This window comes from Ambystoma mexicanum, chromosome 6q, assembly GCF_040938575.1.
Source record: "Ambystoma mexicanum isolate Mex_15411 chromosome 6q, UKY_AmexF1_1, whole genome shotgun sequence".
NCBI lineage: Eukaryota > Metazoa > Chordata > Amphibia > Caudata > Ambystomatidae > Ambystoma > Ambystoma mexicanum.
The window spans coordinates 1558421097-1558434555 of record NC_090937.1 but is presented as its reverse complement, the minus strand read 5'-3'; the positions used below and the strand labels follow the sequence as shown (position 1 = coordinate 1558434555).

The 13459-nt window shown below is 45.1% G+C and overlaps 1 protein-coding gene across 1 annotated transcript in view; it reads right to left on the bottom strand.

Moving 5' to 3' along the window:
- Window positions 1-917: 917 nt before the first annotated feature.
- The window catches only part of SPEF1 (sperm flagellar 1), a 142662-nt gene continuing 130120 nt past the window's right edge, over window positions 918-13459 (bottom strand). Inside the window, exon 7 of the mRNA XM_069632258.1 lies at window positions 918-5851. Coding sequence (XP_069488359.1) covers window positions 5744-5851 — 108 coding nt within the window. The 3' untranslated portion in view covers window positions 918-5743. The remainder of the gene's footprint in view (window positions 5852-13459) is intronic.

Sequence of the window (13459 nt, the reverse complement as noted above, 5' to 3'; positions counted from 1 at the left end):
AACACCTAATAATGCTGTTACGCCGCACGCCAATATCCTTCTCGGCCTATCCCCATCTGTTTCCATATCATCGTCCCATCGGCATAGCTCTCAACTCACCCGCTTTTGGCGGGTGTCACCCGCCTTGAAAGCTGATGAATCACCCGCCAAGCTCCTCATACGCCCATTCACTTCTATGGGCCTCTCACCCGCCAAAAAGAAAATCGTGTGTTTTCACCCGCCTTCGTGTCAAAAAAGGTTGGGAGCTATGCATCGGCTTAACCAACCCTCTTACAGATATCAATATGCTGTTCCATTCTCTTCATCCCTTCAGATCTTTCATATCTGTCCACACCTATCTTGCTTGCCCTGTATAAAAGCGCTCAGAAGTAGTTAAAAGGCGTCTATTGCAGCGCTATAAAAACACATTAGGTAAATAAAATCAATAAGAAGTTGTTTATGGCTGATTACTCAAGTTGACAAAACCATCAGAAGATCCACTAGAAACTGGCCAATCATATATAGGAACGCCTCCATAGTGAACGCCCCCCCTCCCGACCCCCTTGAAAAGAGTTTGCTAGAATATGTTTAACAAAATATGAAAATGTTAATGTTGCCCTTTTCTGTTAAACATGGAAACGAGCAGCATGACATTGAAAAAAGAACATTTTTCATTGTGTTCACGTTTTCCCGGAGGGTATTACTTTGAACAACTGTTCATGATCGATCCAACTTTCTTTCACTTAAAAAAATGCACAAGTTACTGACAAATTTTTCTCACAAATTGTAAAATGCAATTTATTGACACTGTCTACAAGTCAGAATTATCTTCCTCAGGAAGGGGTTATCGTCATCAGTTACACTGAGCTCCCTGAAGTAAGTCATTTTGCATGCTGGCGCGGTATAAATCACAAATAAAATAACAAATACAAAAAATGCACATTTACTTCTTTAATTTGCATTCTTGGCTGATGTTGACTTCAGCCCCATGCACAGATGCAATCTCTTCACAACGTTATCAGAAGTCCATTCAAAATGAAGTATGGGAGCAGGCAGAGGAACCTAAACAGCCTAGTACATTGCAGTCATACCAGGATACAGCAATTTCCGTTTTTTGAAATGTGTCCATTTTTGTTTTAACGAATACAATCAGTAGAGCAGCGCTGCCTGTTTAACGAGGCCGCCATCTTGATCTGCTTGGGTGACCTGGGCGTGCTCTGCATCAAGTAACACTGACCAGTGGTTCACAGCGATTGGTGCCAAGAGATTGCTGAGTCTTGCATCCAAAATATAAACAGTCCGAAGCCCGTTTCATATATAAAATAAATAAGGACAATCAAACAGTTCAGAAAAAATAATGTTAATTTGCACCGAGTTATACATAAATCGGACATTTAAAGGGTGAAATGCGTAGCAAACAGTTCGCAATGAAAGGGAATGGTTTATATGTAAAACATTATTTAAAAAAGGAATAGAACGACTGAAGGAATACTGGTGGGGACGTTACACGTGGATACTAACACATCGATAATAATACATGCACCTCCTCCTGCACCAGCTAATTCCAGTCACTAGGCGGAGCTGTACAAAGAGTTACACGAGGCGCGTTTAGTTTGTTCTTTGTCCTGCACTTGTCAGCTTGAAATCTGGAGAAACTGTAGCTTGCAAGCAGGAGACAGCAGGGTGGTGCTCTTTTGGATGACTTAATTTTCGAACTAAGGTTGGTTGGGAGTTTCCCTCACAGGCAGAAGCTAGTACAGCACCTGTGTAACATACCCTGCCACTGGAACAGAATGTACAGCATTCCACGTGCCACTTTTCTATGCAGCGGCAAAGGGACCCAGAGACACGCAGATTGGCCAGAATGTTCTGTAGTCAGGCTAATCAGCGAGGCATCACACTTTCTGCTCACCCATTTAGGGCCATTGGAACCTCTGGGGTGCTCCCCGAAACTTGGTCGGAGAGCCATATACTTCCTGTTCAAAAGTAGGGTCCATGGAATGTTCCTGTTAACTATCGCATGTTAGCAATATCTGCAAAGAAGTTCAAAAGTTCTACTTGTTGAACTGAACATCTGGATTCAAGATAATGATATTCTGCCCTCAAACCAGACGGGTTTTAACGTCACATAATACGTCTGGTTGAGAAGGGAGAGCCCGGTTTATTGTGGGTTCATAGATTTTTGACACTGTGTTGCGGAACAGGCTTTGGATCAAATTAATTGCCTGGAATATACCTCCAGGACTATTAAAAAAGCTTATGTCATTACACAAGGACACAAGAATTAAGGTCCGGTTGGATGGGGAAGGTAGATTATCTGCTTTTATGGCTACTCATAGAGGGGTGAAACAGGGTGGCATTGTATCAGCAACCCTTTTCAACCTCTATCTCGCAGACTTGAAAGATGTTTTTAGTAATTTGCACAATTCTCCTATGAACCTTGGTAGCCAACAAATTACTTGGCTTGTGTATGCAGACGATCTCCTCCTATTGGACCATACACTCAAAGGGTTGCAAACCATGTTTGATGCACTGGGTGACTATGCCGCTACTAATGGCTTCAAAGTAAACATTGGCAAGAGTAAGATTATGGTGTTCTCTGGGAAACTGAAAAAGCAAAATAATATTACCTGGATGTTGAATGGCTCAACATTAGAGTGTGTAACCTCCTATAAATACCTACGGTTACATGTGGAGAATACTTTGAATTGGAATCCGCATTGGTCAGAAACTAAAGTGAAATGCATGAAATCCGTACAGACTAGTAGCTCCTTTATTGGGCGGAATGGGGCCTCTTCAATGTCAACAATATTGTTGCTGTATACTGTAAAAATCCTGCCAATGTTGTGCTATGGTATTGAAGTATGGGGCCATAAATATGGTGATAAAAATTGTGAGGCCAAAATGCTCTGCAAGTAATTTAGAATGCTGCAGGCAGTGTCAGTTGAATTTTATTACTGAATTTGATTTAAACGGGATATGTTCAGACCTCATTTACTGATAGTGCATGTGGTCGATAATGGTACGATTTTGGTTGGGTATTTGAAAGCTTTCCTATTTTTAGATAGATGTGGCTAAATAGGTACTTTGTGCAATATATTAGCGTTATATGTCAAGTGGCGTGTAAGTTGTGAAGGTTGGTCAGTGTTTAGGAATGTATTCTTGGCGAAAAGTCGGCTAAAACAGGAACTGACAACCTTTAGCTATGAAAATAATCCAGTTAAATTAAGTACCAATGCCGACAGTCCGTTCATTCATAATAGAAATGCTTGCGATTGTAAGCCCTCATATAGCCGTGCCTATCCTAATAGTGATATAATTAAACGGTACCTGCTCTTGAAATTCAATATTAGTGTAGCCCTCGAGATAAAAGGTGCGCTAGATGGTCTCCCTCGCTCGGAACACATGTGCCGTATGTGTGGTGAAAATAATCTAGAAACATTGGAACACTTAATGACACTCTGTCCAAGTCTTTATCCTATCGGGGAACGCTTTGTTAAATCTTATGTTAATAGTTTTGATTGTTCTGACATTTCATCTATTTGGTCTACATTCATGGCAGGAGTTGAGCAACATTTTATTGATTTTATGATAAAATGTTATTGGAAATGTAAAGATATATTAGACTTTTGATAATTGTTTGTACATCACTTTTAACTATGATTTACTCCTTTGTGATTGGTTACTGTAAGATATTTTTAAAATTCTTTTATATACCAATATGAGTGTCAATGTCATTGGCAATTGGTTAAATGATGCTCTATGATCAAATGTGTTTATTATTTTAGTTGTACCCTAGAAGGGCGGTGATCAATGGACTGCTAAATGGAGTATGCTGTTGTTTCATGTATTTTATGTTTGTATTCTTATATACAAAGCTGTATGGCCATAAGTATATTATAAACTAAACTAAATTTAGGGCCAATCCAAGCTACCAGAACATTCAGTGTTTCTGATTGGGTGGAATGTTTGGTTTGTCCAAATTGGCCCAATCGGGCCAGTCTCATTGGATGGTAAGCCATGCGTTCTAGAGAATCTGTTGGCAGTGGGAATTCACAGGTGTATTATTCTACACCACCAGACAGATGGTCCAATTCAAGCAACTACAAGATGTAGCTTTCTTGATGTTTTGGATTAAGTCGTCAATGATCCCCTACCTTTGACTATACTGGCTAGGACTGATGGGAATTGTAGTGCAAATATCTGGAGAGCTAAAAGGTTACAGACACCTTGTCTAATGCCAGCCACTTGGTGGCGCGTAGAATGGTCATGCGGGAAGTCCAGTTACATTGCAATAACTATTGCTGTCCCCTCCCCTCCCCAATAAAAAAAGGAAGGCTACGTGGGGGGGCGAGGGGGCAAATGGATCCTAAAAATAATATTGTTGCTGGAGATCCCAGAACACTTCCATGGTCTACATTCAATTGTATCAGTTACAGAACTGAGTTCTTATGAAAGCTTTTTATGGCTGGCGAGTACAAAGAAATCACATGTTATTCTCCCCACACGCCACAAAAGCATCTTAGCATATAGATCAACAAATGTGTTCTGTTATATCATTACTGAATCCAGCGCATGCGCATGAGACGGCATTAGCACCGGGCCCACTACTGTTCAAAATTCTATGCACAAAAATAAGTTGAGCATATGCACTGTAACTCATGCACGCATTGGGACGTTAAAAAATTACACTGTAAACAATTGTGCATGCACAATCAACGAGTACTTTTGCGACCGGCCTTCAGGATAGTAGGTCTCTCCTTTGTGCTGCCAGCAGAACGCAGGCTTTAGAAAAAAACACACAGCATGTCTATTGAACCCAGATGTAGCATTTGAGTTTTTAAGAATTTGGACTAAATATATCCTGTGGAAAAAACGAAAGAAAATGTAAGTGTTACAGGAAAATACCATATGTAAACAAAAACAACATTAGATATTAATTCCATGATGCGGCTGCTGGAATCAATTCGAATTTACTTCATTGCAGTACTGAAGGTGACCACAAACCCACATGCCAGCACCTGGAACCTCTTATGTACCATATATAGCCGTCAGCATGATTTACTGCTTAGATAGCCTGGACAGACAATCTATAATAAGTCCCCCTAGGCACATTTACATACCACATGTTATCGTGTCATTTGAGCTACATTTGATTGCCATAGCTTTACATTTAATGCCTTCACAGCTTCATGCATGCGCATCTGCTGCCTTTGCTTCTGTGTCTAGTCTTATAAAGGGGGAGCAGCCCCTCGTAGTCCCCACCATTTTATTTTTTTCTACAGCCTTTTACCATCTGGTTTTGCTTGTTCCCTGAAAAACGAGCAAAGTGCTGTAGCTGTAGATACACAATGATGCAAAGACATGACACCGTTGAGAGGATACTTGCCAGGGGACAAGGAAGAGATGCCTACTAAACATGCACACTTGCACCATAAAGCGATGTGGGGAAGGTTTACATGACAAAGCATCCTGCTAATAACCTGTATATGAACTATATATATATATATTTAGCATACTGTTATATTTGAAATAGTGACATTTCCGGAATACTTCAACAATTTAAGGATTAAAATCTTCAGTGATTAAGTCTGATAGAAGCATATTGTGGCATGGAGTTATCCTTTTATCGCCTTCCGAGCAGATCACGGGCAAACTTTTCTGTTCAAATTTTCCCGGAAACACGCTTGGCTACAATGCTTTATTCAGGGCCTTCATCCCAGAAGGGACCTTTTTTGACGGTGGTCTTTGTGGGAGTGGGGCCTTATTTTGCCTTTTCTTCGGCTTCCTGGAGCCGCCTTGTGAGATCATCGATCCGGACGTTCTTCAGGTGGAGCAGCTGCTCCAGACGACGCACTTTCACCTGCAGGATCTGCAAGGAGACGACAGCGAGTGAAAACCGGTTGATGGCAGATATATTTGAAGCGTAAGCAAAACATTATCTAGAGATGGACATTTCAACCTACCAAATTCTAATATCCAGTCAAGTTTTCAGAAGGAGCACAAACTAAAAAAATGCAATCCACTTAAATGTATTAAATACAAATGTTCCTCATACATAGTCATATGTATGCTGTACATCTAAAGATGTTGTTATTCAGCGGGCCCACTAGCCCATGCTACCATTAACTCTAGATTGCCCAACGAGGTGGTCTGGCCTACATGAATCTTCCTTGTAAACTGAATCCCACCCATTGATAATAGAGAAGCTGAAGGTGCTGTAGATCCTATCAACAGAGTACTCACAAGTAATGCAAAACACTGCTGTGGTGTTGGCAGTACCCATTGCATTAAATGGCTATTCTGAGCAAATTTGGTATTGAACTTCCTATAGGCTCAATTTTAGAGTTCACTTTGACACTGCCATCTCAAGATGAAGTCAGTGGACTCTTATGGATTATTTGACATTTAAAGCGCACTAACCCAACAATTGTATAATAAATACACATATTAATGTACTGTGGCTGATATAACGCACATCCGCTTTTTTCCATTTTCCTCTTCGCATCAATACATTCCTCGCTCGCTTTTTGTAATCATGCCAGGGGGATAATGCCTGTCCTTCCCCTTAATGAATGGGAGTTACAGTTCTCAAATTCACTGATTAGGGATTTGGTGCTATTCTCACTCTCTCAATAAGGGACACAGTGGCATTCTCACTTGAATGCAGTGATCCGACCTTTTGATGCCAAAGTGGCTTAAACTTCTGGGAGCCCTATACAGTCTCTTGTAAAAAGGCCAATAAATGGGCCTTATCAAATGCAGGTTAGGAACCCTCCTGAGCCAGTGGTGGGAGGTGTGCCAGGGATATTGGCAAAGGCTCCCCTAGCCCCGAGGTGGACGGTGGCAGCTTAGAGAGCCTTAATTCCGGTTCCCCACATTTTTGCCAATTTGTTTCTATGCAGAACTCTGTCTCCAGCCTCATCTCACTGCGAATATGCTCTACTGTATTCTTTTTCCTTTCCAGATGCAGAGTCCACAGAACACCGACAAGAACCAGGAAAAGTAGAAGGATCTATTGGCATAACCAAAGCTCCTGCACCGCAGAGACCGGTTTACTGTGACGGAGCAGGTAGATGAAGAGAGATGCTGATTCCATCCGCACCGAGACAGAGCAGTCATGCAGAATCCTCGAGTGGCTACATTACAAACAGAAACAGCAGAGCTCACCAGCGCCGGTCCTGTAATACTAGATCACCATGGACTTGAATGGGGAAGGATCCCCAAATTCACCCACAGGTTCCCCAATAAAACAACCCTGAAAACAAACTCAATCAGATCTTCTGAGCGACAAGCCCATGCACACAAAGTTTGCGGGAGGTAGGACCTGCTGTGACAAGATCAATCCCTTAGCCTTGTCCACCAGGTCTAAGCAACACTCTTCCTGGGTGGTGGGACGTGTAGAGAGCTATTCCAAGATAGTCTTACCCCTGAAATGGAGGGGACAACTGAGGGGGCTCCAATTCCAGCACCCGCCCTCACATGACAGCACGCTTTTTTTTTTAGACCCCGTCTATAGCCTTCCTTAAAAATACAGATGCTTGTACGTTTTCTTTGGCTTTCAAAGAAGACTATCTGGAGACCACTGAGACAAAACAAGGGACGTTAGACCCGCCTGCTGCACAACCAACACTCGCATGCCACAGAGTTACATTCATCGCAGCAGAGCTGTGAAAGAGGATGAGGCGTCAACATCATCCACACCGTAACCCAGAACAGCCCGACTGGAGGCGGGCAAAGCCACCAGCAGCCTCCAGCAGCTATTTCATCAACACAACTGGCAGAGCTTGCCAGCAGCCCCGCAATGGCGCCACTACACCAGTAAGGAATGAAGGGGCACCACATTAAAAAGGCCCAAAAATCAAACTTGGAACAACATGTTTTCTCACCATCATATCTCCCGGGCTGCATGCCCATGCAGAAGAAATAGGCTTGACTAAAACCTGCTTTGAACCTTTTCATTGGTCATACATGCCAAGGGATGGGGTTACAGGCAGGGCATTGGTCAGGGACAGGCAGCCAGTGGTCAGCAAGTGTTGAATATATAAGTAGGGGACAGGAAACAGGAGGTGTGGGAGGTGGAGGACAGCGACCAAAAGACCAGCAGGAGGAAGGAGGGAGCGGTGGAGAAGAGGTTTGGAGTAAGTGATGCAAGTGAGGCATTGGGCCTCATTACGAGCCTGGTGGTAACCTGTTGGTTTTTCCGGCTCGGTTACCGCCGGACTCGTCTTACCATTCCTCATCCGTGATTCCCGGAATTACCGGGGCATTACGACCCCGGTGTCCCGGGAATTCCGGAGGCGGAATTCGGTAAGTCCCCATTCCCATTGAGTCCTGTAGGACTCAATGGGAATGGGGAAGTGGAAACACTGGCACCATCTCGTGATGGTGCTGGTGTTTCCACGTCTGCCTGCAGGCGAGCGGTGTTAAACCCGCCAGGTCAGACCTGGCGGGAACGCCACCTCCCGCCTGCAGGACTCGAGATCGAGCAGCTCGGAATTAACAGTGGCGGCGGGTTTACCGCCACTGTATTTCCGGACCGTCTGACCCGTAATGAGGCCCATTGTCTTAGGACAGTTTTTTTTCTGGTGCAGCATTAAATCAAAGGTCAGCTTCAGACATGAGTCTTCTTGTTTTTAAGGAATACCAGTTATCAGCAGACCCTCTGCTCTCTTCATTTATTGGGTATCCATGAATGTCAGCAGAGGAGGCGGCTGTTAAAGATTCTTTAGACAAGAAGGTGGACACTGCTTTGAGGATGATTTATTCCAGTATTCTCTAGGCTATGCAAAGCTATATCACACAGGACCTTCTGGACGGCTTCCAGGGACTTCTCTAGGCACTCAGATCGGGAAAAGACTGCAAGGAGCAAGTAGATCATGAATTTCGGTCCAACATTGCTTACAATGGGGTAAGAGTGGCAGCACTGGCCAAGGGAACATCTGTGGTGGAAAGGAGACACTCAATGTGCAAAAGATGGTAGTACTGCACTTGCCATTTAAGGGATCCAAGATGTTTGGTGAGGACCTCTAGAAGAAGGATCAGAAGATCCTCAACGAGGACAAGTGAGCAGACTCTCTGAGAAGAAAGAAATCTGGAAGTCACCCCTGTACACCAAGAGCATTGCACAGGTTGTTTAAGCAGAGGACTTACTCCATAAAGATAGAGAACAGCCTTTCAAACTGAAACAGAGGACTTCTTTCCAGGCAACAAGGGCAGGGTCTCCTCCTAAAACACCTAAACCTTGAAGGGGTGACCAAGCCTTCAGCAGCATGAATAAGGGGTTGAAGCAGAGGTTATTCAGACAATCACATCCCCTGAGACTGGTATTATTCAGACTCCTTGGCCTCAGGATCCAAAGAAACAATGACAGTTGGCAGACAAACCCAAAAGCTCCTACAGAAGGGTGCCATAGGCAAGGCTCCGACAGCTCAGGGGAAATGCTGCCATTTGATTGCCTTCCTAGTGCCCATATTTTTCAGCGGGTTTTCGACTTGTGCTGAATCGAAAGGTAGCAAATCAGTTTATTACAAGGAAATGGTTGAAGATGGAGCCGCTACAGCACAGCATCCCGCTGGTGTCTACAGGGGACTGGTTTGTGTCCTTGGATCTTCAGGATACATATTTGCACATTCCCATTTACAGGACAATCGGTTCCTGTGCTTTTCTGTCTAGGTCTTTCAACATACAGCTCTTCCGTTTGTGAAGACCCGGAGGGATTCCACTAGTTGGGGTTTTGCACAAGGAAGGAGTGGCAGTCATCCCTTGACTGGACGACTGGCAGATCCAAGGTCAAGATCTTCAATCTGTAGACCAAGTGTTGTCCAGGACTATCGCTCTATTGACTCACATGGGTTAATTGATAAACATGAAAACAATCTCACCCCTGCCCATCCCAGGAGTTGATGTTTCTAGGTGCTCTATTCCGAACACTGCTGGGAAGAGTTTGACCTGCAGACAACAATGCCAGGACCATTCAAAAGTGAACATGGACCCTCACCAGAAAGCAAGTGTTACCGGCTAAGGCTTGGCTCAGGGCTTGATGTCTGCGGCAGTATTTGTGATACCCTGGGCACATCTGCCCGTATGGCCCATTGCAGACCAGTGGTGTTTCAGGAGGGTGGACGATTTTGCAGCACCCTTAGCTGATGGTCCTCAGTCTCACAGGACATGCATCAGCGCATCCCCTTTAAGCTTGGAATGCTATTGATAGATCTGTTTAATTCCATGGAGAATGTCCTTGTACCAGTATTCCTTTTCATGGGGAAAGCCTTTTAGCAGTAAGGAAGGATACTCTGTCGAGTCTCTTGCCTTTGGGGTGATTGTATGCCTTAATACCCATTCCTTCGATTCTGAATGTCCTATACAAAATCCAATAGGTCGAATTTCAGGGTGATCAGGATAACTCCCTTTTGGACCAAGAGATCATGGTTTCCCTTGCTGGTCAGACTGTACTCAGTTTCCCAAATCATCCTTCTCTTTGTCTCGGCTCAGGTTCAGACACCTTCAGTCAGTGCAATGCAGCCACTGGCTCTGGGTGGCATGGTATTTCAAACTGAGGGAATGATCAGAGAGGGGTTCTCGGGTCATTATTAGCGGCTAATCAGGGTGCTAGAGGGCGTTCACCCAAAGGTCATATGACAAGCATTGGGCTCATTTGTCAGCTTGGCGTGGGTATGAGGGCACACTCTTCCTTCATTGCAGGACTTTTGTCATAACCCATTTTTTGTAGGTTGGTTTCCAGATGGGGTTGCCACGTCTGTCCTCTGGGGAAGGAGCTGGAGATATCATTCATTGTCAGTAGGTTTTTTTGATGGAGCTATATCATTAGTTCTAACCTTGACTCCAGTGCTCCTGCTGTCCTCACCCTCCTTGACCTTTCATCTGCCTTTGATATGGTCAATTACGCCCATCCTGATTAATTGACTCCACAAGAATCTGGGCATCATGGATCAGGCTCTGGTGTGGCTGACCTCCTTCCTCTTGGACCGTCCCTCAGTCCTCTCTCTCCACCACCTCTCTCTCCACTTGTGGTGTCCCCGGAGCTCTATCCTATTACCCTGGCTCTTCAATGTCTACTTGGCCCCTTTGGCCCCTTTGATTTCGACCTTCTCTTCTAACTTCCAGTGTTATGTGGATGAAACACAGCTCTCTTTCAGGCTTCCCTCAGCCTCTGCTCCTTCCTTTTTCATTCCTGACCGACTATCCGCAATCCGGGAACGGTGCGCTTCCAACAATCTCTTCCTCAATGCCAGTAAGACTGAGATTCTTCTCATTTGGACTCCTGCTCCCGCTTTCCCTCTCGCAATCTGGCCGCCCTCCTTGAGCCCTCTACACTTGTCCTCCTCAGAGGCTAAAAACATTGGGGTCATCTTTGACGCCACTCTCTCCTTCTCTCCTCACATCACACACCGTGCTACAAAGGCCCACTCTAGCTTACCGCCTCACAGGTATTCTCCATTGTCTCACCTTCCCTCAGAAGCTCACTGTCTCCAGAGCTCTGGTTCTCTGCAGGCTAGACTACTGCAACAGCCTCTTTTTCAATTTGCCTAACTTTACTCTTCGCCCCCTTCAACTAATCCAGAACAGGACTGCAAGACTTATCTTTGGCCTCAAGCCCAGGGACCACATCTCTCTAGCCCTGAAATCTCTGCTCTGTCTTCCGGTGGCTGCAATGATCATGTTCAAGACCCTTTTCATAGTCCACAATGTCTTCAGGGGCTAGGAGCCACACTATATCCAACTCTCTCTGCCTAAATACCTTCCTTCAGAGCCTTCCGCTCAGTTACCTCGAACTCTCTGAGGGTCAGATGCTTCTCCAAGCTGAGAGTGGGGGATAGATCTCTCTCCTCTGCAGGTACCTCCCTCTGGAACAGTCTCCCTGCCCCCTCAAACTTTAGCTGGACCACCTGAAGTTCCGGAAGGTGCTCAAGACCACCCTTTTCTCCTCTGCCTTCTCCCTCCCTCTTCAATGGCTAACCTTCCTGTTCTGCCTGCCCTGACTGGCTGCCATGTACCCTCAGAGTCTCACAGGGTACCAGCCCCTCCATGACCAGTCTTCCTGCACTGCCTCTGGGCCTACCGCGTACTTAGGGTCAGTTTCTGTAATCGTCCACTGCCCCCTGCCCTCCATGCACTTACCCAGAGCCGTGCTGCCCTTGCTGTACTTACTCAGAGCATTGGTGCCCTGAATGCACTAAGTTCCCATCTCCCCTGCACTTCCCCTCTCCCTTCCCCTTGCACTTTTGTTGTCGCACTTGTACGATCAGAATGACACAGGGCCTAGTAAGATTGTCTGTCCTGCCTTACCTCTGTCTTCCCCTTCCTTGTCTATTGGCGATTAGCAACACGCGTGTAAGGCGCGTTATAAATACAATATCATATCTTTTTAGACCACTCGGCCACCTTCAATCACTCCTCTATTCTCTTTATCCCTTCGCTCTCCAAAACCTTGGGTTTCACAAATCTGCAGAACTTGACTTACATCCTACCTGAAAGGTCACTCCTTTAAACCCTTCTGGAACTCAAACCGCTGACCCCCATGGTCTCATTTCTCACTGCCGGTGTATCCCAGGATAATTTCTTGGACCTCTACTCTTCACCCTCGATATCCCTATCCTACGTAGACTTATCTCGTCCTTTGGCTTTCACCATCAACCCTTTGCTGATGACATTCAAATCTTCTTCCCCATGTGCCGTCCTCTATGGATCCGATCACATGAGACTGGGTCTTCAAAAGCCAAAAGTTTCCCTGTAAGGGATATGCACAGATGACCTTGTCACACATCCCGGTGTCCTGCTGGGGGACCCTCATTATTCCTGGCTGACCTATGCCCATTCATGGATCACAGGGCTGTTAATCAATATACGGTCAAAGACAGGTACCCAGTTCCTCTCATAGGCGATATCCTATGCCAAATTAAGGAAACAGGCCAGAAGACTTCATTCACGTGAGCAATGTTCTGACCAGCGTATGCAAACATTCCTTCTCAGACAATGTGGATATTAACCATTTGTTGATGACACGCAAATCTTTCTCCTTTCCTTTTTACATCAAAGCCATTGCAGAAAGTGGTGTATCAAAATGTGGAGGCCCACCTGCGAGCCATCCTGATGGGCCCCCCAAGCTCCTAAAAAAAAAGCACGGGACACACCACACTCCGGGCTAGCCCGGACCACCACGCAATTGCAATGCGCATTATAATGATGCTGTTGCAGGGGCACGCCTCGCACTGCAAGAATGTTTTGAACCATAAATCTTTCACATAACCTAGAAACAATGGACTATTGCCTTGCTCCTGGCACCCAAATGTACCTACCACCTCTAGTGGTGTGTGGCCAGTAATAGCGAAGTAATAATACCAAAATAAAACATGTTCATGGTGGCACTGGAAATATACGCTGGTATCCCCATGTAAGACCACACCCCTGTTGGGTTTGCTCTTTTTGCCAGTAAAAATCTCATGCCACAGGAGGAAAC